Raw genomic sequence first — 26,379 nt, 5'->3', positions numbered from 1 at the left:
TTTAACCACTTCCCATCCCACCCATTATCATAGGAGGTCTGCAGGAGGGATCTCCCATCCTAGGTGGGCCTCATATGACGTCCTGGGCTTCCTGGCCATCTGGGAGGTGTGCACACGCCCCCAACGCTTCACTCGGGAACCAACGCGTGTGCCCGGTGGCCGCGATGTGCGCCGGGCACCCACATCTGCCCATTAACAAAGCATGGCTGCGGATCTGTGTGTAGACACACAGATCCACGTCCTGTCAGGTGAGAGGAGACCGATCATGTGTTCCCAGTACAGAGGGACAACGATCAGTCTCCTCCCCTTGTGAGTCCCCTCCCCCTAGGTAACAAAATTAACCCCTAGATCGCCCTCTAGTGTTCACTCCTTCCCTGTCAGTGACATTTATACTGTAATCAATGCATTTGTATAACACCGATTGCGGTATAAATGTGAATGGTCCCAAAATGGTATCAAGTGTCTGATATGTCCGCCGCAATAATGCCATTATTAGAAAAAAAAAAAGTTCTATAATAAAAATTCTATAAAACTAACCCCTGTTTTTTAGGCTCTCTAACTTTTGTGCAAACCAATCAATATACGCTTATTGCGTTTTTTTCCCCCAAAAATATGTAGAATACATATCAGCCTAAACTGAAGAAAAAATTTGATGGGATTTTTATTATAGCAAAAAGTAAAAAAAATATTGCGTTTTTTTTCCTCAAACTTGTCGCTATTCTTTTGTTTATAGCGCAAAAAATAAAATCCACAGAGATGATCAAATACCACCAAAAGAAAGCTCTATTTGAGGGGGGGGGGGGGGAAATCCATATAGGTACACCACCCATTGTCATTAAAATTGGGGCAGCACTGAAAACTGGTTTGGGCAGGATGGGGGTGTAAATGCCCTGTATTGAAGTGGTTAAAGCGCAATTCCACTTTTGCTGAGAAAAACAAAAAAATAAATAAACATTCCCCTCTGGGCGATCTATGTACGTTATAAGGATTTTATAAAACTTTGTTACAGATTCCTAGGTTTTGTTATTCTTAAGAAATCACTGTTTGTTCTGTGCCGAGTGACTCTAATGGAGATGGCTGCATAATCAACCAGCTGCTGCAGCTGGATGGTTCTAATTGAGGAAAACTGAAGGGTCTGCATCCCTTGAAGCCTGGCTCACACCTATGCATTTTTTGTAGTGCATTTTCAGTTTTGCAGAAACACACTACAGTCCATTTACCATGGTTTCTGATGGATGTAGTTCACATCTATGTATTTTATGGAAAGGGCCAGGGATTTATTTCCTGGTTTTTAGTTCCATAGCCTTCAATGGATAGTATGCTTATGTAAGCCCGCTTCTGCTATCACACTACTATCTACTGCTGATGACAGAATCACACTTGTGACAGTAAAAGTTGCTGGCTTTCCGATAACAAAAAACACTGTACATCATTTTGCCAAGAGAAGCTTGATCCACGACTACAGAGGGCTGAAGACATTTCTTAAGCCTCGTATACACGATCAGATTTTCAGACAACCATTAGTCTGTTTTTTTGTTGCATGCCAGTCTCACGTCAAAAGTGAAGAGGTTACTCACCATACGAAAACTCTCGTACGTCAGAATGCAAAACATCAGGAGTGACATCATGTGTTGACTGGTTTTGTATGCATTCTTTAGGTTCTGAACATGTGTACTCTTGCTCTTATGATTTTTTTTCTTATTATAACTGTACTAAGTAAACGTAAATTGGGCGTTGAGTTCACGTACAACAAATTTTATAGTCTTCACATCCAGCTTTTATCGGACAAAAAGTAAAAAAAAAAAAAAAAAAAAAAGAAAAAGAAGAAGTCAAAAGCGCCATACTAACAGGCCAAAAATCAGCAGATTGTTCAGACTAAATTTTACTTCCGATTTTTGTATGGTGTGTACGGACGGGCCTTTAAATACTTTGGTTCTCAAGTCAGGGCTGGACAAATACCCAGGAGCAAATTCATTTTTATTGCTGTCAAATGAAAGACATCCCCGGACCTTAAGACTAGGCTGGCTACAGAATTCCACTGTATGTTACACATCCTTGCTAATATACAGATTTACTGATCCAAAATTAATTTTACAACGTGACAAAGAGAAAAAAATAAAAAATATCAAAATGGGATGAAAAAATTTAAATAAAAAAGGGAAAGAAGAAAGTATGCACCAAATCTTAAAAGACCTTGGAATAGTTTTTGCAAGCATAAGACGTGGCTCATAAACATTGTAATACAGGGTAGGCATCATAGTCCATTACAGATATGAGTTAGGATAATACAGTGCTAACAAGTCCTGAGTTTGAAGATACAAAGCTTAATTATTCAGGTAAAAAGACATTTCAAAAAAGAGGAAATAGGGCTTTTAAAAAGATCTATAAATGAATATTTTATTCTTATATAAGGTGTCTGACTGCACCAACAGCAGGAAGTCACTTCTTAGCACTAATAAGGCACCTCAGATCACTGACTGTATTCTGTCACTGTTCTGATTTATAAAACCACAACAAATAGAAAATATCTCAGAAAAGACTGATAAACATGAAAATCTACCTGCTCAAGCTTCAGAAAAGACAGTAAAAAGCTTTACAGGTTTATAAAGTACTCCCTGAAAGAACCAAAACAAGATTGTTATATCAAGGCACAAGTAGTTAAATATTCTCAGGCAAAGGGTAATCAACAACTCAGGGGTTGCACGGTGTGTTGTGTTCACTTTAACAGTCCAAAAAAAAAAAGGAAGCAGCACAAATTTCTTTATTCCACTCGTTACCCCTACAAACCAATCCTTCCAATGTGTGCTTTTTTTTTTTTTTTTGAAAAAGGATTCAGTCACTGCTGTCATCATCGTCGTCGTCATCATCGGACAAGTGATTGGTTGTTTTGGGGGAACTGGATAAGGAGTCTGATCTGGTCGACTGATTGGAAGACAAATCTCCGCTAGACAAGCGGTCGTAGCAAAAATCACAAACCCGTACAGCCTTTGAAGACTGGTTCGGCAAAAGGAACCTTTTCTCAGAGCAAGGTCCACAAATGACAAAGCCACATTTCCGACAGTGATGTCTCCGGTTAACGGGTGTAAACTTCACTTTCTTACAGCGCATGCAAGTATGAGCCTCAGAATCTGGAATCCACACGGCCGCATGTTCGCTATTTGGGGTCTTTCCACTTTTGGAAATCAGATCGTAAACACACTTGTTGATATGATTCATCCATTCGGACTTTTCTGTTGCGGTGGCAGCGTACACCGCAAACGATTTGGTAGGGGTTTTGATGAGCCACCCATTGCGCAAGTCCCCTTCATCTGGTATGGTGTCTATTGTAACATTTTCAAGAGGGATTATGTGCTGTTTGTTGTACTTCTTCTTTTGAATAACAATATTGCCATACACCAAAATGTCATTGAACAGAAAGAACTGCCGGGCTTTTGGTTTCTTCCTGCAGAGTTTTGTTAACACACCTTCCCCAATGAGAACTCTGCCTTCAATAGCCAGTGGTTGGCCAGCTGTTCCGAAGCAGCCTTCCACTACATTGATGCGCTTTGCATTGGCTTCGCTGTTTGCTAGACGATCCACCATTTTTCCCCTCGCCAGATCTAAAAAAAAAATATTAAAAACAAAAAATAAAGAGTTTATTTAAATAATCAAAGCTCTCATCAGAGATTAGGATAGATATATACAAGATTCCACCTCCAGAAGCTCCCACCTTATATATGTCTTAGCAAACTGAGCTTTAGCTTTGTGGGCATGGCATTACCCTCAGCCAATAACTGTTGAAGGGTTCCTCAACCAATTGATGAAGTGAAAAACCTTTATATTAGCATTGTCAAACCTTTGAAAATTTATTGGAAACAAGGAATCATGTTCACTAAATATTTTTAATATTTCTGGGGTGCTGTTAAACCCAACAACATACACCCACAACTTTGTCTGGTCTCTCTATCTATATAGACACACACATACCACAACCCCAATTCCAAAACTTTGGGTCACTGGGTAAAATATATATATATATTTTTTTATATCTACATAAAACAGAATGCAGCGATTTGCAAAAAAAATAAATAAGGTCATTTGAAATTGATGTCAGCAACACATCTTAAAAAAAGTTGGGATAGTGCAACAAAAATCTGGCAAAGTAAGTGGTACTAACAAGGAAGAGCTGGAAGAACAGTTTGCAACTAATTAGGTTAATTGGCAACAGGTCAGTAACATGACTGGGTATAAAAAGAGCAGCTTAGAGAGTCAGAAGGTTTGATTTACTAAAACTGGTGCAGCTCTGCATAGTAGCCAATCGGCTTCTAACTTCAACTTGTTTGATTAAAGTGGTAGTAAAGTCAGTTATGCCACGTAGAGTGGTGTTCCACCCAAAAAAAAAAAAAAATTGTCATTAATATACTTGAAGGAAAAAAAAAAACAAAAAAAAAAAAACCCAGACCATTTGGAAAAAAAATGTTTTTTAACTTACCTTTTTTTCCCTGTTGCTATGTTGTCCCTCAAAATCTGCTTCCTCCAGTGCCTGGGCTCCTGACGACCCTTCCCTTGGTGCAGGAAGGGAGATCGCCTCTTACCCCTCCCTCTGGCAATCATCTGGGACACGTGACAGGTCCCAGATTGCACGTCTCACGCAGAGGGTGCCCAGCTGTGAAGCCACAGGTACCCACAGTTAAAATGCCGGCACCGCCGAGCGGAGGGGGAGATGAGCGGGGCTTCGATCCCCCGCATCGCTGGACCCCGGGACAGGTAAGTGTCTAATTGTTAAAAACATCAGCAGCTGCAATATTTTTTTTGTGTGAACACTACTTTAATAAAACAATGAATATTCCTGCACTACCCGAGTTGTGTAATAAAAGATAGTTTGGTTGCAGCAAACACTGGCAGGGGTCAAACCCCACCCAAGAAAAAATACAAGTATCAGATGCCGAATAACAGAAATATAAAATGTAAATCGCATATGAAATCTGCTGTGCAAGCATACCAAAAAGTCCAAAAAATCCACGTGATAAAAGTAAAAAAATGCAAAAAAAAAAAAAAACTTGATAAAAAATATTCAAAGAAAAACCGGAGTTAGACTTACCGGTAACTCTTTTTCTAGGAGTCTTCCAGGACAGCCTTTGAGATATAGGGCTCCTCCCTCCGGGACAGGAAACACGTCAAGCCAATTAAATAAAAGGTGTGGTCCTCCAGGCCCTCCTCAGTTTTACTCCAAGAACCGCCGGGAGGCTCTGAAAGACATAACACACTAACAATCATGTTAATACACATCCTCACCACTTAGTCCAATTTAAACAACTTTGGGTGGGAAGCCAGGCTGTCCTGGAAGACTCCTAGAAAAAGAGTTACCGGTAAGTCTAACTCCGGTTTTCTCATATCGTCTTCCAGGACAGCCTTTGAGATGATAAGCAAGGAGCTCACCTTGTCAGGGCGGGACCACTGCCTGGAGGACCTTACGTCCAAAAGTCTGCTCTTTATCAGACCATAAATCCAGACGGTAATGTCTTGCGAACGTTGAGTAGCTGGACCACGTTGCTGCTTTGCAGATCTCCTCCGGAGAGGCTCCAGCCCTCTCTGCCCATGATGCGGAAACCGCCCTTGTAGAGTGTGCCTTAACTAAGGGTGCCTGCTTCCCCTCTAACTCATAGGCTTTAACTATCGCCATTCGTATCCACCTGGCGATAGACGCTTTGGACGCCTTGCAGCCCTTGCGGGCGCCCGAAAAATTAACAAAAAGTGAGTCTGACTTCCTGAAGACCTTAGTGGCTTCTAAAAAAATCAATAGACTTCTCCTGACGTCTAACAAACTTAAAGATCTCGCCTTATCCTTGTCTGAGGTTGAGAAAAAAGTTGGCAAAATAATATCCTGTGTCCTATGAAAAGTGGACACCACTTTAGGAAGAAAACTAGGATCAGTCTTAAGTACTACCCTGTCCTCTAAGATTAACAGAAATGGCTCTCTGACCGAGAGCGCTTGTAGATCACTGACCCTTCTAGCTGACGTGATCGCTATCAAAAATACAGTCTTTAGTACAATCCACTTAAGTGAAGCCCCCTCTAATGGTTCAAATGGATCTTGGGTCAGAGCTCTAAGAACCAAGGCCAAATCCCAAGTAGGACAGGACTTCATTCTCACAGGCCTGGATCTAGATAGAGCCTTGAAGAAGTTCCTGACAAATGGATTCTGCTGAAGGGAGGACTGAAGGAAAACACTTAAGGCCGCCACCTGTACCCTTAGAGTGCTGATAGATAGGCCCAGTTCTACCCCTGCCTGTAGAAAATCTAGGACTGCCGGGACCCCGGGACTTGCAATCCCCTGTTCTCGCAACCAGGAATTAAACCTCTTTCCTACCTTGGCGTAAATTGCCCTAGTAACAGGTTTACGGCATTCTAACAAGGTCTTAATCACTCTCTCTGAGAAACCCTGTGACCTTAAGATTTGTTCCTCAGATACCAGGCCGCAAGCTTGAGCCTCTCTATCTGAGGGCACAGGATCGGCCCCTGGGAAAGTAAGTCCCCCCCTGACTGGTAGAAACAGCGGAGGATGTACGGCCAATCTCTTTATGCTGGCAAACCAGGGTCTCCTTGGCCAAAAAGGAGCTACTAAAATGAGGTCCGTAGTTTCCGAACGGAACTTCTGCAGAACCTCCGCCACCATCCTTACGGGAGGAAAGGCGTAACACAGGCCAAACATCCATGGATTGGCAAGGGCGTCTATCCCCCTGGCCCGATCCTGTGGGTGAACCGAAAAAAATTGTGTCACCTTCCTGTTGCCTTCTGTTGCAAATAGGTCTATTTCTGGCCTTCCCCAGCATGACACGATCTCCTCGAACACTTCCTTGTTGAGGGCCCACTCGTCCTGACCTATCTTCTGGCGACTGAGAAAGTCGGCCAGGAAATTCTGGGTTCCCTTTAGGTGAATGGCTGATATTGAGGACAAATTCTTCTCTGCCCAGCAGAAGATTTTGTCCGCAATTACCTGCAGTGCAGGGCTTCTGGTTCCCCCTTGCTTGTTCAGGTAGGCTACTGCTGTCACATTGTCTGAGCGAACTTGCAGATCCCTGCCATGTAACCGGGACTGGAATGTTTCTATAGCTTTCCAGACTGCCAGAAGTTCCTTCTGGTTTGAGGAACGACCTGTCTCTAGGTTCGACCAGGAACCCTGGGCTAAGGTTCCCTCTAGGTGGGCACCCCAACCCAGCGCACTGGCATCGGTCGTGACCACCACCGTAGCTTGTGGGGACCAGGGAAGACCCCTGTCTAGGTTGACCTGGGCCCGCCACCACCAAAGAGACCTCCTGACTGCCGAGGATAGGGGCATAACCTGATCCAGGCTCTCCTGCCTGCCATCCCAATAACGGAGCATGAGTCTTTGTAAAGGACGCTGATGATGTCTTGCCCAGGCCACCGCTGGAAAGCATGATGTCATCAACCCTAGGACTCTCATCACCTCCCTGATCTGGGCTTCCCGACCAGATTGAAGCTGGGCTACCGCCTGCTCTAGCTTGCCGATCTTCTCCTCCGGAAGAAATACTCTCATTTCCACTGAAGAAATCCTGTATCCTAAATACAGGACCTCCTGTGAGGGGGTCAGCTGGGATTTTTCCTGGTTTATCAGCCACCCCAGTGAGCGCAGGAAAACCAAGGCCTCCTGTATGTCCCTCTGCAGCTGTTGGGCCGACTGGGCTATGAACAGTAGATCGTCCAGATATGGGATCACTGTTATAGCCTTGAGCCTTAATGGGGCCAGTGCCTCTGCCAGAACTTTTGTAAAGACTCTTGGTGAGGCTGAAAGCCCGAAGGGGAGAGCTCGAAACTGGAGGTGTAACACCCCCGTGTTCAACCTCACCGCCAACCTGAGAAATCTCTGAGATTCCGGATGAATCGGGATATGCAAATATGCATCCCTGAGATCCACTGTGGCCATGTGACAGCCCTGAAACAGGAATTTGGTTACCGAGAAGATTGACTCCATCCGGAACCGCTTGTATTTTATAAATCTGTTCAGGGGACGGAGATTCAGTATTAACCTGAACTTCCCCGAAGGTTTCTTTACCACGAATACGTGGGAGTAAACCCCCAAGCCTCGCTCCTCCTGAGGTACCTGCACCATTACTTCTTGGTCCACCAGATCCCCCAGAAGAAGAGCCAAAGCCTCTGCTTTCTCTTGGTCCCTTGGTAACCTTGTTACTTGAAAGTTCGGGAGGGGAACTGAACCAAACTCCAACCTGTAGCCGTTCCTTACAAGATCTCGAATGAACGGACTTTCGGTTGAAGCTTCCCACTGTGGGAGGAACTTCCCCAGTCTTCCTCCCACCGGGACGCAGGAGTCACTGGGTTTTAGGGGAGGGTTGAGGAGGATTGAATAAGATACCTCCTCTGCCTCTTCCCTTGTGACCCGTCCAATGCTTTTTGGGGCGAACCTCCCTTTCCTGCAGGTTTTGCTGCCTGGGGCTTCGAAAAAGGCGTTTCCCTTCAGGTCTCTTTTTCCTTTCTGGGAAAGCTTTCTTCCTATCCTGCGTGCGCTCTAACGCCTCTTGCAGGCCGGGCCCAAACAAATGGTCCCCTGAAAAGGGTAATCCACACAACTTTAGTTTTGAAGCTGTGTCTCCTGACCAGGTCTTAAGCCAAACGGCCCTTCTGGCAGCGTTCACTAGTGCTGCTGATCTAGCAGCCAGTTTGACTGATTCTGCCGAGGCATCCGCTAAAAAGCCCACCGCTTTAAACAGTAGCGGAAAGGACTTCAACAGCTGTTGCCTAGAAGTACCTGCAGAAATATGTGATTGTAACTGTGTAAGCCAACACTCCAAGTTTCTGGCCACACAGGTAGCTGCTAGGGCCGATTTAAGCCCGATGGAAGAGGCATCCCAGGCTCTCTTGAGCAGCAGATCTCCCCTCTTATCCATAGGGTCCCTGAGTGAACCCATATCATCAAAGGCCAAATCTGTCTTCTTAGAGACCTTAGCCAAGGGAGCGTCTAATTTGGGAACCTTGTTCCAGGGATGCACCGCATCCGATTCAAAAGGGAACCTCCTTCTAAGGCTACCTGAAAAAAATGGCCTTTTTTCCGGTTGTTCCCACTCCAGCAGAATCGCCTCCACTAGCGACTTATGGACGGGGAATACCCTGTCTTTCATTACACTCGACCCTTGATACATCATGTCGTGTTTTGAAAGCTGGACCTGTTCTTCTCTGATCTCTAAGGTGTCATATATAGCCTTGAGGAGGTCACCCACATCATCCAAAGACAGCTTGTATCTGGCTGATCTAATGGCCTCTTCCTCCCCCTCAGATTCTGAAGTAGACTCTGTCCTAGAGGAGGCTAATGACCTGGATAACCTCTCCCTATCCACCTCCTCCTCCTGACTTGGTTCGGATAAGGAAGGCATACTCACGGCTCTGGGTAAAGAGACAGAAGGACCCTGCATCCTATCCATCATGTTTTTAAAAGATTGGAAGGTGGATGCAATCTCATCCTTTACGGATGTTAAAACATTGTGACAAGCTGCCACCGAGTCCTCTTTTACCAGGCTACTGACACAATCTGGGCAAAGCGGCTTCTCCCAACCGGTGCCTAACTTAGCCCCACACACGGCACATTTCCTTCTGGGTAAAGGTATCTGGGCTCTGTCCTGTTTAACCTAAAAACAAAGAAAAACAGGGTCCCATTAAAATACCACCCCTGACCACACCACTGTGCTTCTAGGGTCTGTTTAGGAAGTGCCCCCCTTCACCAGCAGGTTCTCCACCCCGGGAAGGTGCTACGGGTCAGAGTGACCCCCCACCCCCCAGTGTAAGTCCTGGTCTGCCCTCACCAAGCTTACCTGAGAGGTACTGGAGCCTGTTGAACCGGAGTCCACCTGCACAACCGCACTCTCCATGGTTCCTGTGTATCACTCAGTCTCTCTGAGCCTTCACACTGCTCCAGGCAACCCTGTAGTCACACCGCCGCGCCCAAAGGACTGGAACGGGTCCTGCGGCGCCCCCTGATGACGCGAATCCGGCGGAAGTGCGTCTCTCCCACTTCCGTACGCCAGAGCGCAAAAACTCCGCCCCGACGCCGTGCGTTCTTACGAACGTACCGCTCACAGTACCCGAACGCCGGTCGGTAGAGCGAACGTCTCCCGCCGCCTCCGACCGACAGGTACGAGCGGTTAGCGCTCCGAGGGGGAGATTGCCGCGTATCGGGGTCCCGTTCTCTCCGAACGTTTAAATGGCAGCGGGGACTGAAAGCTACCCTCTCCTCCCTTCGTTCGGACCGAGGGGTGCTAAGGGCCAGGTCCATCAAGGCGCTCTCCCCAGGTAAAACCCCTGAGAAGGAGCTCCCCTTACCAGTTCCAAGACGTGCTCCTTCCCGTCCGGCAGGAAACACAAAAACTGAGGAGGGCCTGGAGGACCACACCTTTTATTTAATTGGCTTGACGTGTTTCCTGTCCCGGAGGGAGGAGCCCTATATCTCAAAGGCTGTCCTGGAAGACGATATGAGAAATAAAAATATAAAAAGTTGATATTTAAAAAGTCTTCAAAAGAAGGCTGCTTGTGATTTAAGTGCTGTATTGCATCAAACAGTAGTGACAAAAGGTAAATGGGCGATTTATGGGCGAAATCCAAAAAGGAGCAATTACATATGGCTAAATAATCATATTTATTTGCTCCTTTTTTGGATTTTGCTTATTCTTATAATCATTTGTTTTATTTCATGTGTCATTTTTGACATTTATTATGGTTTATTTTAAGAGGTCTCATTGCTTGACCTCATTTCCGATGTCCCCAGCAAACTACCATCCACATTCAGTGGAAAACACCTTATCTCATTAAGTAGTGTAAGTTTACCCTACAAAACAGAGTTGCATGTCTGAGCCATTTCAACAGATAGTGGCTGTGTGTGTGTGTGTGCGCACACGTTTATGTAGTCATTTTATTAGTACTGGATATTTTTTCCCCTCATGATCTTCGTACTGTCTACGTTCTGCCTTGCTCATTAGGATATATACTCCCCCCCCCCCCTACTTTTTAGTATTAGGAGCCCCATTAATGTTAAAGTATTGTGTCCACTTTATGGACACAGCTTTCTACTGTTTTTATCTCCTCATCGCTACTGCTGCCACCCTGTCCCATGTATAACCACAAGAGAATGGCAGCGGTTATAGCCTTGAGAATATCCATAAGAAAATGGCCGCTATACTGCCGTTTAGTATAGGGCTTCAAGAAAAGGGACGCTCCTCAATACATTTTGCTTAACTTATTAGAAGACACTTCTAGCCTCCATATTCATTCCCTGGTGATTGTGACAACATGAGTAGGAGCATACGGACGCCGGCAGTGACGCCTTGAGTATGAGCTCGGCGCTCGTTTTGTTTTATCCTGTTTGATGCAATGCAGAGCTTTAATCACAAGCACTCTTCTTTGAAAACGTCTTACATTTTTAAATATCAACTTTTATATTTTTATTTTCTTTGAATATTTTTAATCAAGTTTTTTGCATTTGAACCTCTACTTTATCACGTGGATTTTATGGACTTTTTGGTATGATTGCACAGCAGATTTCATATGCGATTACAGTTTATTTCTGTTATTTGGAATCTATGATACTTGTATACCCACCTGTATATTTAGGATTCTGTATACTTAGCACTCTATTGATCACGTCAGCACTTTTATATTTGGAGCGCAGCACCATATACTGTTTTTTTTTCAGTTATGCCATTTACCTAAAATGAATATCTCCTAAGCATACAATGTTTAGGAGATATTCCAAATGACTACCAGACCGTACTCTCAATGAACAGCATGCATTCAAGCGGCTGAAGCCCACAAACCCAGAAGGAAGACCAGGTGAAGAGGGGGGCCCTGTCAGCACACCGCTGGATAGCTTTACAGGCAAGTCTCTCATAATGTGCTAGTATATTATATCATGACATTCCATTGCAGGGAACCAGAAGTCACCCCCCCCCCCCTTTTTTATTTTTATTTTTTTTTAAAGAAGAAGAAGAGGGAAGCATGTCAGCTTTGACAAAAAAAACTGGAAGCTTCTATGCAGAGCTGCACCAGATTTTGCACTTAAGTTTGTAGTAAATCAACCCCAGAGTGTCTCAGAAGTAAAGATGGGCAGAGGTTCACCAATCTGTGAAAAGCTGCATCTAAAAATTGCTGTGCCATCCTAAAATGCAAGTTAAAGCTCTATTATGTAAAGAAGCCATTATCTGAACATGATCCAGAAATGCCATCTTCTCTGGGCCAAAGCTCATTTAAAATGGTCTGTTGCAAAGTGGAAAATGGTTCAGTGGTCAGACTAATCAAAATTTGAAATTTTTTGGAAACCATGGGCGTTGTGTCCTTCGGACTAAGGAGAGGGACCTTCTAGCTTGCGATCAGCACTCAGTACAAAACGCCTGCCACTCTCCAGACCTTTCACCTATTGAAATTATTTGCATCTTGAAATTAAAAATACAAGACAACCCAGGACTGCTGAGCAATTAGAATCCTATATCAGGCAATAATGCGATAACATTCCTTTCCCAAAACTCCAACAACTCAGTCTTCTCAGTTCCCAGATGTTTAAATAGAGGAGTAAAGAGGGGATGCTACACTATGGTAAACATTGCCCTATTCCAACTTTTTTGGAATTGTATTTGTAATTTGCCAGCTTTTTGCTGCCCTGCCCCAACTTTGAGACATGCTGCCATCAATTTCAAACTTACCTTTTTGTTTGATAAGATGGTTTATTTTGTTATTCTGTTAAAATATTTGATTGGTTTTCTATTTTAAATAAAATACAGATTTATGTGATTTGCACATCATTGCATTCTGTTTTTATGTAGATTTCTAATAGCGTCCCAACTTGTTTGGAATTGGAGTTGTATGCATTTCTGTTAAAGCATTTTTTACCCCAATATTGCATATACCTGACATGTGCCTGCTGTACCATGACAATGTTAGTCTGTACCATGTCTGGCAATGTATCCTGCTCTGTTTGTATGTCTGTAAGTCCCTCTGCTTTCCTATTAAAAATGGCCCACACTAAGCAGGAGAACACATCATGGTCAGTTTCTAGCTATGCTGGAAACACAGCCTTCTCTCTCCCAATGATCATACTTGTCCTGACACGACCCTCCTGCACAGCTTTTTTTTCCCCCCATCGGAGGTCCCCTGATGACTCCATAAAGAGGATCGGTCACTGCCCAAAGCCATCACATAGGGGGCTCAATAGCCCCTTGTGATAAAAAAAATAAAAGTGTAATGTAAACAAATACTTTAGGATTACTTGATTTCACCCATATTAACCTGTCAGTTTAAAGCAAGCGGCTGTTTAGCCACTTGGATAAACAAGGGCAAATGTTTGCGTGTCACGAGCAACTGTAGAAAATATTTTGAACAGCCAACCACTTAGAGCATCAGGAGCAATAAACCAGAACAGGTGTCACGGAAAACTAGGAAGAGGTAACATAAGCTCTCCAAGAATAGCTGACTGACTGCCCAAAGCATACTTTACATTGTAAACCTTTTAAAAAGAGCCAGACCTGTTCAAATGCAAGCTTAAATTATGCATGTGATTGTCCTTCTGTCTCTCCTGGTGAGACAATAGACCTGTCCTCCAGACTGCGATGATCAGAACCCTGCTCCATACCATATTCCGTCCAACAGTTTACTGCCTACTAAATAGGCTTTTTAAAACATACTGAAGGAATACCTTAGACATAAAGAAAAGAGCATCTCCCTCAGGTGCCCCACTTCAAACTTGCCTCTCCCACCTGGGCATGTAGCCATATTACCGATTGCTCTCCCCCCTCCCCCTTTTCAGCAGCAATAAGAAACAAGCCTAGAAGAAGCCCAGAACATAAATGGGGCCACAACAGCTTCCAGACAGTACTGCCCAGCTTCCTTTAGGGACTACATGTCTCACGATTCACACCCTTTGCAATGGTGAGGGAAGGGCACATACACCAGCAGCTATGTTGTGCCCCCTTCAGAGTGAGGAAAGAAGAGAAAACGGATGGGACCATGCAGGAACCCGCTTCATCTTTTTTGGTCCTGCCGTCACTGAAAATGGTGGACAGTGCCATATAGGTAGAGATTTTACCAATAGGAGGTTTATATTGCTTGTAAGCGCTTGGCATGTACTACTGTACACATAAGTGGAATCATGTAGCCCAAAAGGTAGCTAACCTGATCATGAAAGTTTGGGCAGCACAATTTAACCATTTGCCGACCACCTACAGCACTTTTACTGCGGCAGGTCGGCTCTAATGTGCGAAACGATGTACCTGTACGTCATTTCATGTAATAGACACTGGGGGGTACGCAAGCACTGCCGGAGGTGTGATCGCACAATGATTGTACACAGAGGATGCCAATCAGCAAGTCCAGCGGCCCGATGTCTGCCAGCAATAGTTCCCCAGAGAGGCAGATCGCTAAGCAGGAACACCAATCGTTGTCTTCATTCAGTCAGAGCAACCCCCACACAGTTAGCAAGCACCAGCTAGGCACCCTTTGAGCGCCCCTGATGTTAACCCCTTCCCAGCCAGTGTCATTAGTACAAGAACAGTACATGATTATTGTAATGTCACTGGTTACCAAAAAGTGTTGTTTAGGTGTCAGATTTGTCCGCCGCAATCCTGCTTTAAATAAATAAAAAAAAATGATCGCCACTGTTACTAGAAAAAAACAAAAAGGCATAAAAATATCCCATAGTTTGTAGACGTGATAACTTTTGCGCAAACCAATCAATACACGCTTATTGGTATTTTTTTTTTTTACCAAAATATGTAGCAGAAATTTACGAAGGCATTAGATTTTTTACATTTTTTTTGGTACAGTATAGCACAAAACAAACAAACAAACACCCCCCCCCCCCCCCCCCCCCAAACATCTGGGCTGCCAAGGTTCACAATCACTGGCATAGAGCATCAAGTATAACAGATTTTGGTATAAAAAAAAAAAAAAAAAAAAAAACGCATGCTGCCTGCCAATTTACGTTGCCAGAATGGCACGGGCAGGCAAAAGGGGCTCTATGTTCGCCGGCAGCCCACGATTGTGGTGAGGAGAGGCAGAATGGGGAGATGCATATGTAAACAAGCATTTCCCTGTTCTGCCTAGCAACATGACAGGGATCACTGCTCCTTGTCATCGGGAGCCGTGATCCGCCGTGTTGTAGCCCATCCCCCTCCAGTTAGAGCACATCCAGGGAACACACTTAACCCCTCAAATCACCCCCTAGTGTTTAACCCCTTCCCTGCTAGTGACATTTATACAGTAACCAGTGGCTAATTTTTAGCTCTGATCGCTGTATAAAACGTTACCGGTCCCAAAATAGTGTCAATCTGTCTGCCGCAATCATGAAAAAAATGTTTTTATTTTTTATAAAAATTCCATAAATCTATCCCCTATTTTGTAGATACTATAACTTTTGCGCAAAAAAAAAAATAAATAAATAAAAATGTATATATATATATATATATATATATATATATATATATATATATATATATATATATATATATATATATATATACACACACACATACATATACACACACATCTCTATCTATATATATTTTATTTTTAGACCAAAAACATGTAGAAGAATACATATCGGCCTAAACTGTGGAAGTGCAGTGCCACCACAAGCTTTAATGACCCATGAATTGTATATGGACGTCACATGACTAGTTGTAGAAAACGACCACACCACCTTTAACTAGACAAGACCTAGGAAAGCTGGTGTCAGCAGTATACACAGCTCAGACAAGGATTACACAACACTTGCCCTTACCAACTATTTCTGTCAACCATCCATGTGACGTGTAACACTGATTACAGTTAATCCAGGAAATTGCAAAAACGTAGTACCAATGTGAGTAAAAAAATAGAACCAAGGGAAATTTAAACTTTTATAAAGCTGCGACAGAGAAAAGGACTAAGGCCTGATCAAACCTATGCATTTTTAGTACTTTTTGCAGATTTGCACTACAGTCCGTTTAACATGGTTTCCTATGGAACACGCTCTGCAGTGCAAATCTGCAAAATGCAAAAAGCACTAAAAATGCCATAGGTGTGAATCAGGCCTAACATGGCAAACACAATCTTATATAAGGACAGATACTTTCTGTACAACAATACAAATAATTGTGTAGAACACCAACTGTGACATTTTAGGACTGGCTGTTTAGCAAAGAATTTGGAGGATTTGTGGAAGAAATGCCCAACATGAATGTGAGCAAACAAGCTGTCATTTTAGATTCACACCGCAGACCGTGTAAGAGGAGGAACAGATGGAGACCAAAGTACAAGAACTATATTTATCATTTCAAATGCCTTAGCAACCAGGTCTACAAATATGAAGTTAACTAAGCGTTATTATGGTACTGTTCAATAATAGGCAAAACCCAACACCTCACTATAGTTATCTTAACCACGTGCCGACCAGCTCAGGCAGATATGCAGCAGGTTGGAAGCGCAAATCACTGTACCTGTACTGCGGCTTGTGCAAGCTCAGTTGCGGGCATGCGCCACGCTCTCGCTGTGGGAGTGTGCCCGGTAGGGGTGCAACGGACCGTCACCAATCCGTGATCCGAACAGGTCACCCTGCTCGGCACACGCCGCGCTCCGCGGTCTCGACCTTAGGAAAGGCCGCGGCTTCAGCCTAGCTCCGAAGCGGCGGCCATCTTTCTACACCCAGGCCGTTTACAATGTGATTGCTCCGTCAAATGACGGAGCGATCACTTGTAAACAAACTGGCGCCATTTCATGACACCGGTTCCTCTCTCCCCTCTCTGTACTGTGGAACGGAGAGAAAGGATGGAAGCAGCACTGTGGGCTGGATCTGTAGTACCCACAGCGCTGCTCTGTGACAGCCATCCCTCCATACCCAGCCATACCCTGCCATGCTCAGCCAATATTACAGTGGAGAGATTGTGGATATTACAGTGGGGACTATATGGTGGTGGAATTTTCACAGGTTTTTGCAAATTCTATTATTTGCTGATCCGAAAAATGATTCGGTCCGTGACTCTGATCCGAGGAACGATCCAATCCGTGAGTTTTTTGATCCGTTGCACCCCTAGTGCCCGGACTCGAAGTCCGTTGGCAACCAGTGATTGCCTAGTACAGGGCAGAACAGGGATCTGGCAGAGGACATGTCAGATCTTCTGTTCTCAGTAAATCGGGAACTATGATCTCTGTTGTGCCAGCGAGCTCATCCCCCTCCAGAACACACCTGGGGAACACGCTTAACCCCTTGATCACCCCTAGTGTTAACCCCTTTCTTGCCAGTTTCATTTTTACCTTGATCAGTGCATTTTTATAGCACCGATCAATGCAATAATGTCACTGGTCCCCAAAAAGTGTCATTTGGGGTCAGATTTGCCTGCTGCAATGTCGCAGTCCCAAAAAAACAAAAAAAAAAATTTATAAAACACAACACTTGCAGATCGCCGCAATTACTAGGAAAAAAACAAACAAACAAAAAAAAAGTCCCTAAATCTATCCCATAGTTTGTAGAGGCAATAACCAATCTATGCCTGTTGCGATTTATTTTTTTTTTTTACCAAAGATATGTAGAATATATAATCGGCCTAAACTGAGGAATAAATGTTTGTTTTTTTTATTATAGAAAAAAAAAAAAAAAGTTTAAAAACAAAAAATTGTTGCTCTTTGTTTATATCGCAAAAAATAAAAAACGGCAGAGGTGATTAAATACCACCAAAAGAAAAAACGCTATGGGGGGGGGGGAGTCAATTTTGTTTGGGTACAGCATCCCACGACCACGCAATTGTCAGTTAAAGCGACACAGTGCCGTATCGCATGGCCTGGTCATGAAGGGGGCAAATCCTTCCAGGGGCTGACGTGGTTAAACCAGGTTTAAAAAACAAAAAAGCAACCATTTAAAATATCCAAAATAATTTAGCTGACGCGTCTGTACATGCAACCTCAGCCCCCTATACTGCGCACGGACTGTGTGATGCATTCAAGGTCCCCGCTCCACCAGTTTTAACTTGTGTGCAACTGAGGCGTGCGCATCGGTGAGCTTTTAGGATGGCACAGGAAGAGAAATGATCTGCTGCCTGTGGGCTCCATTTAAAACAGAACTGCAATTTCATGCATGGAATCATGCAGAAGGCATAGAAGCTAGCAGCAAATGTATTTCCTTCCACCCCCAATATAATGTTTTTCAGCTTTTCAGTCCGTCACCAAAAGTATCTGAAAAAAGATCAGCAGCAGACACCTCTGTTAATAGGGTGACCACGCTGCCCATCACCTTCATGCAGCGGCAGTTTTTCCACCTGAAGTGCAGGCTCCTGCCATCGGGTAGAAGTTATCTGACCAACATGTCCAGCTTCAGCCAAGAGAGCATTCCTTAGAGGCACCATCCATTCCTCAATTTTAGCGGCTTCTGGAGAGAAATCTGCAGCTGCCTCTACAGACTGCCAAGTGTGTGGTCCTGAGACATGCCTGCATATTATACTAGAGTGTACAGATTGTGCATTTGGAACCAGAAGTTAATAGTGGGGTAGATTTACGAAAACTGGAGAGTGCAGCCAATGGAAAAGGTTTCTAAAATGAATTCTTAACAGTGGGGAAGATCTACTAAAACTGGAGCACCCAGGACCTGGTGCAGCTGTGCATGGTGGCCAACCGCCTTCTAACTTCAGCTTGTAAAGTCAGAAGATTTTTGATCTTCATGTATTCTATGCATGAAGATGAAAAGCCTTTTGTGCGCAGCAGCCCCCCTTCAATACTTTCCTGAGGTCCCTCTGTCCAGCAATGTCCACGAGTGTCTCAGCCGTCCAAGATTCTCCCTCCCGATTGGCTGAGGCAGCAGCTGTGCCATTGGCTGCCGTCAAAATCAGCTAGCCAATCAGGGGAGAGAGGGGGCCTTCTCTACTGTGGCAGACAGACTTGTAGTTCAATGATTTAGGAGTGTGGTAAGCCATGCACTCTAGTCCATTAAACTTCCTCCAACGCATTTACCTAAGCCCTCATTGCATCCAGCAGTGTGCACATCTGCAGCTCTTCTTTACCCCCCCCCCCAATTCTGTGTCTCACTGGATTTTCCCGGGCAATGGGAGACATTGACTGCCGGTCTATCAAAGCCACTGACAAGGGAGAGGGTAGAACAGGGTCTCAGGAGCGAGCACGCACACGTGTCCCCTGTGAGGACACCAAACAGAGGAAGAGCCAGCAGGGGGTCCCGAGAAGAGATGTTCAGGGCCACTCTGTGCAAAACCACTGCACAGAGCAGAGGTAAGTATAGAGACGTTTGTTACAAAAAAAAAACCTACAAAAACTCCTTTACAACCACTTTAACCACTTAAATACTGGGCACTTATACACCTTCCTGCCCAGATGAATTTTGAGCTTTCAGCGCTGTCACACTTTGAATGACAATTGCACGGTCATGCTACACCGTACCCAAGCTAAATTTTTATCATTTTGTTCCCACAAATCGAGCTTTTTGGTGGTATTTGATCGCCTCTGGGATTTTTATTTTCTACTAAACAAATAAAAAAAGACTGAAAATTTTGAAAACAGCATTTTTTTTTGTTTCAGTTACAAAACTTTGTAAATAAGTAAGTTTTCTCCTTCACTGATCGGCACTGATGGGCACCAATGATGTGGCATCAATGAAGTAGCACTGATAGGCGGCACTGATATGCGACACAGACACTGGTAGGTGGCACGAATAGGCACTGATAGGTGGCACAGATTGTCATGGATGGGCACTGATAGGCGGCACGGATGGGCACCAATAGGCGGCACGGATGGGCACTGTAGTGTACAGTATTGTAGGGATGGATGCCAATCAGTGCCAAACAATAATGCATGGCAATCAGTGATGCCCATTGTGGGCACTGATTGGCATCCATTATGGGCATTGATTAGCATCCATTGTGGGCAATGACTGGCATCCCTGGTGGTCTAGGGGGGCATACCTGGTGCTGGGCATCCCTGGTGGTCCAGTGAGGGCATCCTCGGGGGGGGGGGGGGGTCTGTGCTGATAATCGATCAGCACAGACCCCCCCTTATCAGAGGAGCAGCCGATCGGCTGGCAGACACGAGTGAGGAAAAGCCAATCACCGGCTCTTCCTATCTACACTGTGATCAGCCGTGATTGGACACGGCTGATCACATGGTAGATTCTCCGTCAGACTCTTTACTGAGATCGTAGTTGCGGCGCGTTAGATTGACACACCGCAACAACGATCGCCGCGTGTCCCCGGGGCGCGTAGCGGCTTAATATCCTGATCACGTCATATGACGTCCGGTCAGGATATTAAAACCACTTTGCCACCATTATTTTGCTATATGGCGGGTGGCAAGTGGTTAAAACATTGAGAAAATATACTTACCTAACAACTTGGTCTCCTGTGCCAGGGATTCTTTTTGGGATATTTAGATCCTTGGCTTTGAAATCAGACCAGAGTACCAAGCAGGAGATACAGGGGCAGTGTGCAGACCTGCCGGCAGCAGCCTATCAAAATCTAAATCAGAATCTAGGATGGCTGGATGCTGTACTAAACAGTACACTACTGGCGTGTAGTCCTGTCTGCTTTGAGGGTGTGTGCCCAGATTCTGAGCACATGAAAACATCAAGACTTAAAGCAGTAGTAAACCCGCTGACATGTTTTTTTCACACCTGCAAGGCAAATGGCATAATGAGCTAGTATGCACCACATACTAGCTCATTATGAAATACCTTAGAACGAGCCCCCGACATCTCATCTGATGCACGCCGAGGGAGCTGACATGTTCCCTCGGCGTGCTGTCCGGATATCGCGGCTCCGGCGCTGTGAGTGGCCAGAGCAGCGATATCGTCACTCCCGTGCATGCGCGTGGGAGATTTCTTTCCGGCAGGGTCCGGCGTCTGCCGGGCTTCCAGCCGAAAATCCCCTGTGCGCATGCGCCGCTGCAGTCAGCGGCGCATTGCCAGGGGAATATCTCCTAAACCGTACAGGTTTAGGAGATTTTTTTTACCTACAGGTAAGCCTCATTATAGGTGTACCTGTAGGTAAAAGTTCAAATTAAGACTATACAACCGCTTTAAAAGGTACATGAGCCTTATAGAAAGGGAAGACACTTATGGGAAAAAAGAAGATAGCTGCACACCCCGGGTAATATCAGAATGTCCCCCATGTGGGGTTTTCAAGGCAGCAATAAAAGTTGGAACATGCACATGAAGTATCATTAATTGTGAATTTTATGATGACACACTTTGTCATAATAAAATTCACAATTAATGATACTTCATGTAGCATGTTCCAACTTTTATTGCTGCCTCAAAAACCCCACATGGGGGACATTCCCTTCTTTAACGTACATGAGCCTAGACCTAGAAGGCCTGTGACAGAGGACATGTGCCTCATCATTAGGGATGAAGGCGGTCATGTGACCACAACGTAGCCACACATGAGTATTTTATTTGGGGGCTTGCTGCTGGCGTTTTCTTTAGACTGAGATAAGAGTTCTCCACACGTGATGTGACCATAATGTGAGACGTCTACAGTGCACATGCTTTAACCCAGAAGAGGGATTGTATGTACAGCTGATGTGGATGGGGCATGCACTGTGCTATTAATGGAAAGAGGGACCAAGTGCCTCTGATGTGATTGGTCATGTGACCATTGTGCATGCTCCTTGTCCTCTTAGTGGAGGTTTAATCTGGGGTTGGGGGGGGGGGGGTCTGAGCCACCCAGTCTGTCAATGGATGCTGATGAGTGGCTCAGGGGACCCCAGAAGAGGATCAGGGCTGCTCCGTGCACAACCTTTACACAGAGCAGGTAAGCATAACACGTTTATATTTTGATAATAAAAAAACTGAAGCTTTAATGCTATACTTTAACCTCTGCCAACCAGTCATCAATACATTCATCCCCAGGCACTGCAACGTCACGGTGTACTTTCTGGTTTATAGGCACGCACATGCACACCCCCTGCTATCCTGTACTGTAATTGGATGTAGCACAAGTTGTCAGCAGGCAACAGCCAATGATTGTAGCTGTATACCTGTTAATCCGATGCGGCCAATCACAGCACAGAAATCTGGGTGTTGGTACACACATCATACACAGATCAGGCTGGATTTCTCCCTGCTCTCAGTTACAGTTCAGAACTGAAAGCAAGGAGAGACTCAAGCCAGATGATCTGTAAGTAAAAGCAGCACACATACACCTGTATATACTTGTTAGGAGGGCAATCAATGGATTAACTGTGTGCCCAATAACCCGTCACCCAGCCAGTGCCATTAGTACAGTATTATAACTGATCACTGTTAATTGTCCCGACTGGCGTCAGTTAGGCCCCTTTTACACTGGGGCGGTTTTCAGGCACCACAGCGCTAAAAATAGGGACTGTAGCGCCTGAAAAAAACAGCCCCGGTGCACTAGCAGGACGGTGAAAAAAAGTCCTGCTAGCCGCATCTTTGGAGTGGTGTATTCACCGCTTCTAAACCGCTCCTACCCATTGAAATCAATAAGGCAGCGCGGCTATACCGTCGGCAAAGCCCCGCTTTGTGGATGGTTTTAAAACTTTTTCGGCCGCTAGCAGGGGTTAAAACCGCCCCACTAGCAGCCGCAGACCGCCGCTAAAATGACAGATGCTAAGCACTAGCAAAAACATTCCGATACCTATGAGATTTGAGCCCATATATAATGAATAAGCTCAAATCGCACAGCAAAGAACTGCATGTGATGTGAACAGAAATGCGATGCGATTGTGTCCAGATCGCACGCGGTTTCCCACACCACTCATGTGTGAACACAGGCTGAAGTCACTATGACAAGCCTGGGTCACACAAGAGCGGTGCAGGAAACCACGTGATCCAGTCCAGAATCACACCGCATTCCTGTTCAAATCACATGCATTACTTTGTCAGTGCAATTTGAGCCCATTCATTTTTTATGGGCTCAAACTGCACCACAAAAGGTACCGGTAATTAGCATCGGCGAGTACTTGACCACAAGCATCGGTACAAAACAGGTATCAGTGCATCCCTAGTTTATATCATTTAAAAAACATTTGGCACTTATTTTTGGGGCGGGGAGCAGGCGCCTGGTTTTAACAGCCGCGGCAAACTCTACCGGAAGTTGGACTCCCCTCCTCCTTCCCCCACAGCCATCCCATTTACAGAGCATTTCGCACCTGTGCAGTAGAGAACCGGCTGTGAAGCCGTTTTCCCTTAGCCAAGATGGTGACGGCACCCAAGAGCCAATTGAAAAATCAGTTTGGGTGAAGACACCGCTGGATTTGTGGGAAGGCAAGTGTCCTAATATTTGTAGCTGCTACATTATATTTATAATTTTATATACATTATATTTTTTACATTAATATTATTTGTAGCTAGTATTTGTAGCTGCTGACTTTAACAAAAAAGATTCTGAAGGAGCCTGGAGCTTGCTCATCTATAAAGTAGCGTAGTGCTAAAATAGTAAAAAAAATGCCCTGGTCATGAAGGGGGAAAAACCTTCTGGCAGTCAGATGGTTAATCTGCATCACAAAAAGCAGGCAGTGGTCTCCATGTATTCCAGTGCCGCTACTTCACACCAGTGCAGTCAACAAAAGTAGGACCTGCTGCATTTATTCTGTGTGGAACGGTGTCTGGAATGCAGCAAAACTCATTGAAATTGTGCTGAGAACCGGCCCTAAGGCTGGGCTCACACTACTGCGAATTGGATGTGGGTTTCCTCCGCATCCAGTTTGCATGACAGGAGAGTGTGACCAGTTCTCTATGGAGCCGCATCGCATATCTCCGGGGCGGCTGCAGAGCGCACAGCAAGAGTCTTGTGCGTCTTTGGCTCAGTTTCAGGTCTGAATTTAGGAAAAAATAAATTGAACCTGAAATGGTGACGCACCGGACCCCCCGCTGTGCCCTGCGGCCGCACATAGCACATCTTCACCCTGACAGGCATGTTGTGTTCCCCTGTCACCCCTCCTCTTAGGCACCTCAGGTGCGCCTGTCAGTTTTTTAGGCGGACCTAAACGGACGCTCCATGCAAGTCTATGGAGTGACGCATGTCAGTGGCTACCACGTCAGCTGACATCTGATCCGCTAAGATCAGACGTATGGCGAAACGTTCGCATCTGTCCTGGTGGATTGGATGAGATCCGATGAAAATGGACATGCTATCCGTTTTCGTCCAATCCCGACGTAGGAATCGGCAGTGTTCTGACAGGCCCCTCCCCGCTCAGTGAGCAGAGATGGACCTATCATCATCCGCCGGTTCAGCAGAGAGATCTCCTGCTGAGCTGACGGACAGAGCTGAGTGGATCCGGCTTGTGGGAATGAGGCCTTACAAGAAAAAAAATAAAACACAACACACACACAAAACACTATTTGTGCTGGAAATCATCATTTCAGCAACGCTCACCTATCAGAGAACCTGTCCCTGCCCCCTGTGTGTGTACAGAAGTACCACAGGGCTTGGGGTACTGAACACCCCCCGTGGCACATCTGTGCATTTGCACACACACACAGGGTTTCCCCGAGCAAAGACATCTGCCAGGAAACTCCAAAAACGTTCCTGCCTTTGCACAGGTGCAGAAAATCACCAGATGATCTGTGCCAATACTCAGTAGCGGCTGGTGCTCCAAATTTTTTAGGGGGGGGGGGAGCAAAGAAACTGAAAAATTCTGAACCCCCCCCAATCAATTGCAGCCTCACTGTACCATCAAACACTGCCACTCTGCCCATCAACCGCTGCCACTCTGGGTGGGCAGCGGGTGACCACGGCAGGGGTTGTCCTCCATTTCTTCCCCCATGTCTCCCGTCTGCTCCTCCTCTGCTATGATTGGACGCCTGATAGGCGTCCAATCACAGCGCCTGTCATGTCAGCCAATCAGATGACAGATAACACAGACCCGGCAACCTGATTGGCAATTCAATGTTAGCAAAGCAAATTCCTTTGTTTTGCTAAGATACAGAGTGAGAAGTGAATGCATAGCATTGTGCCCCCACTTCTCACATTTTTGGGTGCCTATTAGAGCCTATGGCTCTAATCAGGTGCTTCCAAAAAACCACCCCCCGCTGTAATTCAGATGCCCGGCACCCAAAAACGGGCTGAACACTTGAATAAGGGGGTGTCGGCAATGACCATAGATAGATGCATGCAATGCATGAATCTATCTATAATGATTAGAGCGGTGAATGAGAGGGGGGAGGGGGTGTGGTGGTTTTACGCCTGCGCCCTTAACGGACGCACCGCCACTACATACTGAAGGCTGGGCACAGCCATTGGGTACACCAATGCATGCACCATAATAGTGAAGGCGGGGCAGAACCACCTGGGTGGGCGGAGTTCACTTTCGGTGAAGTCGCACATTATTGGTGCGCCTCCAGAAGGGAGGAACTCTGCCCAGAAATGTGAAACTAGACTAGAGCCCAACACGAGGGGGCGCTAGAGAGTCCCGGTACAAAGTGCGAGGCAGAGTACAGCCACATCATGTTATATAGAAGTATATATGGGGGTCAGTCTGGGCTCATTAGACGTCATTAGTACAACTTCTGTCCTCCAGGACTGTTCCTGTTCTATAAACACGACAAGGACTCTTGTCCCGGGTCAGGACTGTGCCAGTCACAGTACAGAGGGCTTCATCATGATGGCGGCGGTGCCAACGGGAGGAAAGTTTTCCGTTGAGCAGAGTTGGGTGAAGTGCACGGAGAGCGCGCCCCCGCCTCCCCCCACCACCACTCACCGGAATGTGCGGGGTTCCGCCCAGGGTGTGTCCCGGCTCTCACCGTCCAGCCGCCCCGATCCCGCAGCCTCCGGTTGCCGCGGAAGGAAGCGCGGCGATGTGATAAATACAGCGGCCCCGCCCCTCGTCACATGCCGCCAGGCCCCGCCCTCCCGAGGGGCACACCGCGCACATGCCAGGAAACAGCCTTGTTATTCCATGAACTCGCTCTGCCCAGCCCACGGGCGCGCCTCCGACAGGCGGCCTCTACTGCGCACGCGGGCTGTGCGCGCTACCGCGGAGATGTGTTAGTATCGGCGGAGTTGCGGGTTGGGGAGAATTTAAAGTGGTAGTAATCCGCTATGTGGGGGGGGTTTTTGTTTTTTGCAACCTGCAAAGTAAAGCCATAATGTGCTAGTTAGTATGCATCACATATTAGCACAGTATGTGAAACTTACCTTAGAATAAATGAAAGTAAATTAAACAGCGCTTCTTCCTCCTATTTGTTATGTTCTAATAATTAATAATGTGGGAATTAACGGTGTGACCTGATACTAAGTATTAAAGGAGTGGTTCCTTATACCAACTAAATAGTGGTGTACCAATAGATAAAAATCAAATATTACGTCATATATTACAGTGCATAAACAAATGTTAAAAATTAATAATAAAAGTGACAGTGTAACATATTTAAAATGTGTACGGCGGTATAGTGCA

At 45.5% G+C, this 26,379-nt stretch overlaps 1 protein-coding gene across 1 annotated transcript; it reads right to left on the bottom strand.

The window, feature by feature from the left end:
* Positions 1-1,958: 1,958 nt before the first annotated feature.
* PLEKHF2 (pleckstrin homology and FYVE domain containing 2) lies at positions 1,959-25,852 on the bottom strand. The gene is made up of 2 exons (XM_077493061.1): positions 25,684-25,852; positions 1,959-3,599 (listed from the first exon to the last, which is right to left on the bottom strand). The coding sequence occupies exon 2, from the start codon at positions 3,580-3,582 to the stop codon at positions 2,833-2,835; it is 750 nt and encodes a 249-aa protein (XP_077349187.1). The 5' UTR covers positions 3,583-3,599; positions 25,684-25,852; the 3' UTR covers positions 1,959-2,832.
* Positions 25,853-26,379: the final 527 nt, after the last annotated feature.

This window comes from Lithobates pipiens, unplaced genomic scaffold, assembly GCF_037356315.1.
Source record: "Lithobates pipiens isolate NorthernLeopardFrog02 unplaced genomic scaffold, aLitPip1_a1.2 Scaffold_19, whole genome shotgun sequence".
NCBI classification, from domain to species: Eukaryota; Metazoa; Chordata; class Amphibia; order Anura; family Ranidae; genus Lithobates; species Lithobates pipiens.
The sequence above is the reverse complement of the archived record's forward strand: the minus strand, read 5'-3'. Positions and strand labels throughout refer to the sequence as shown.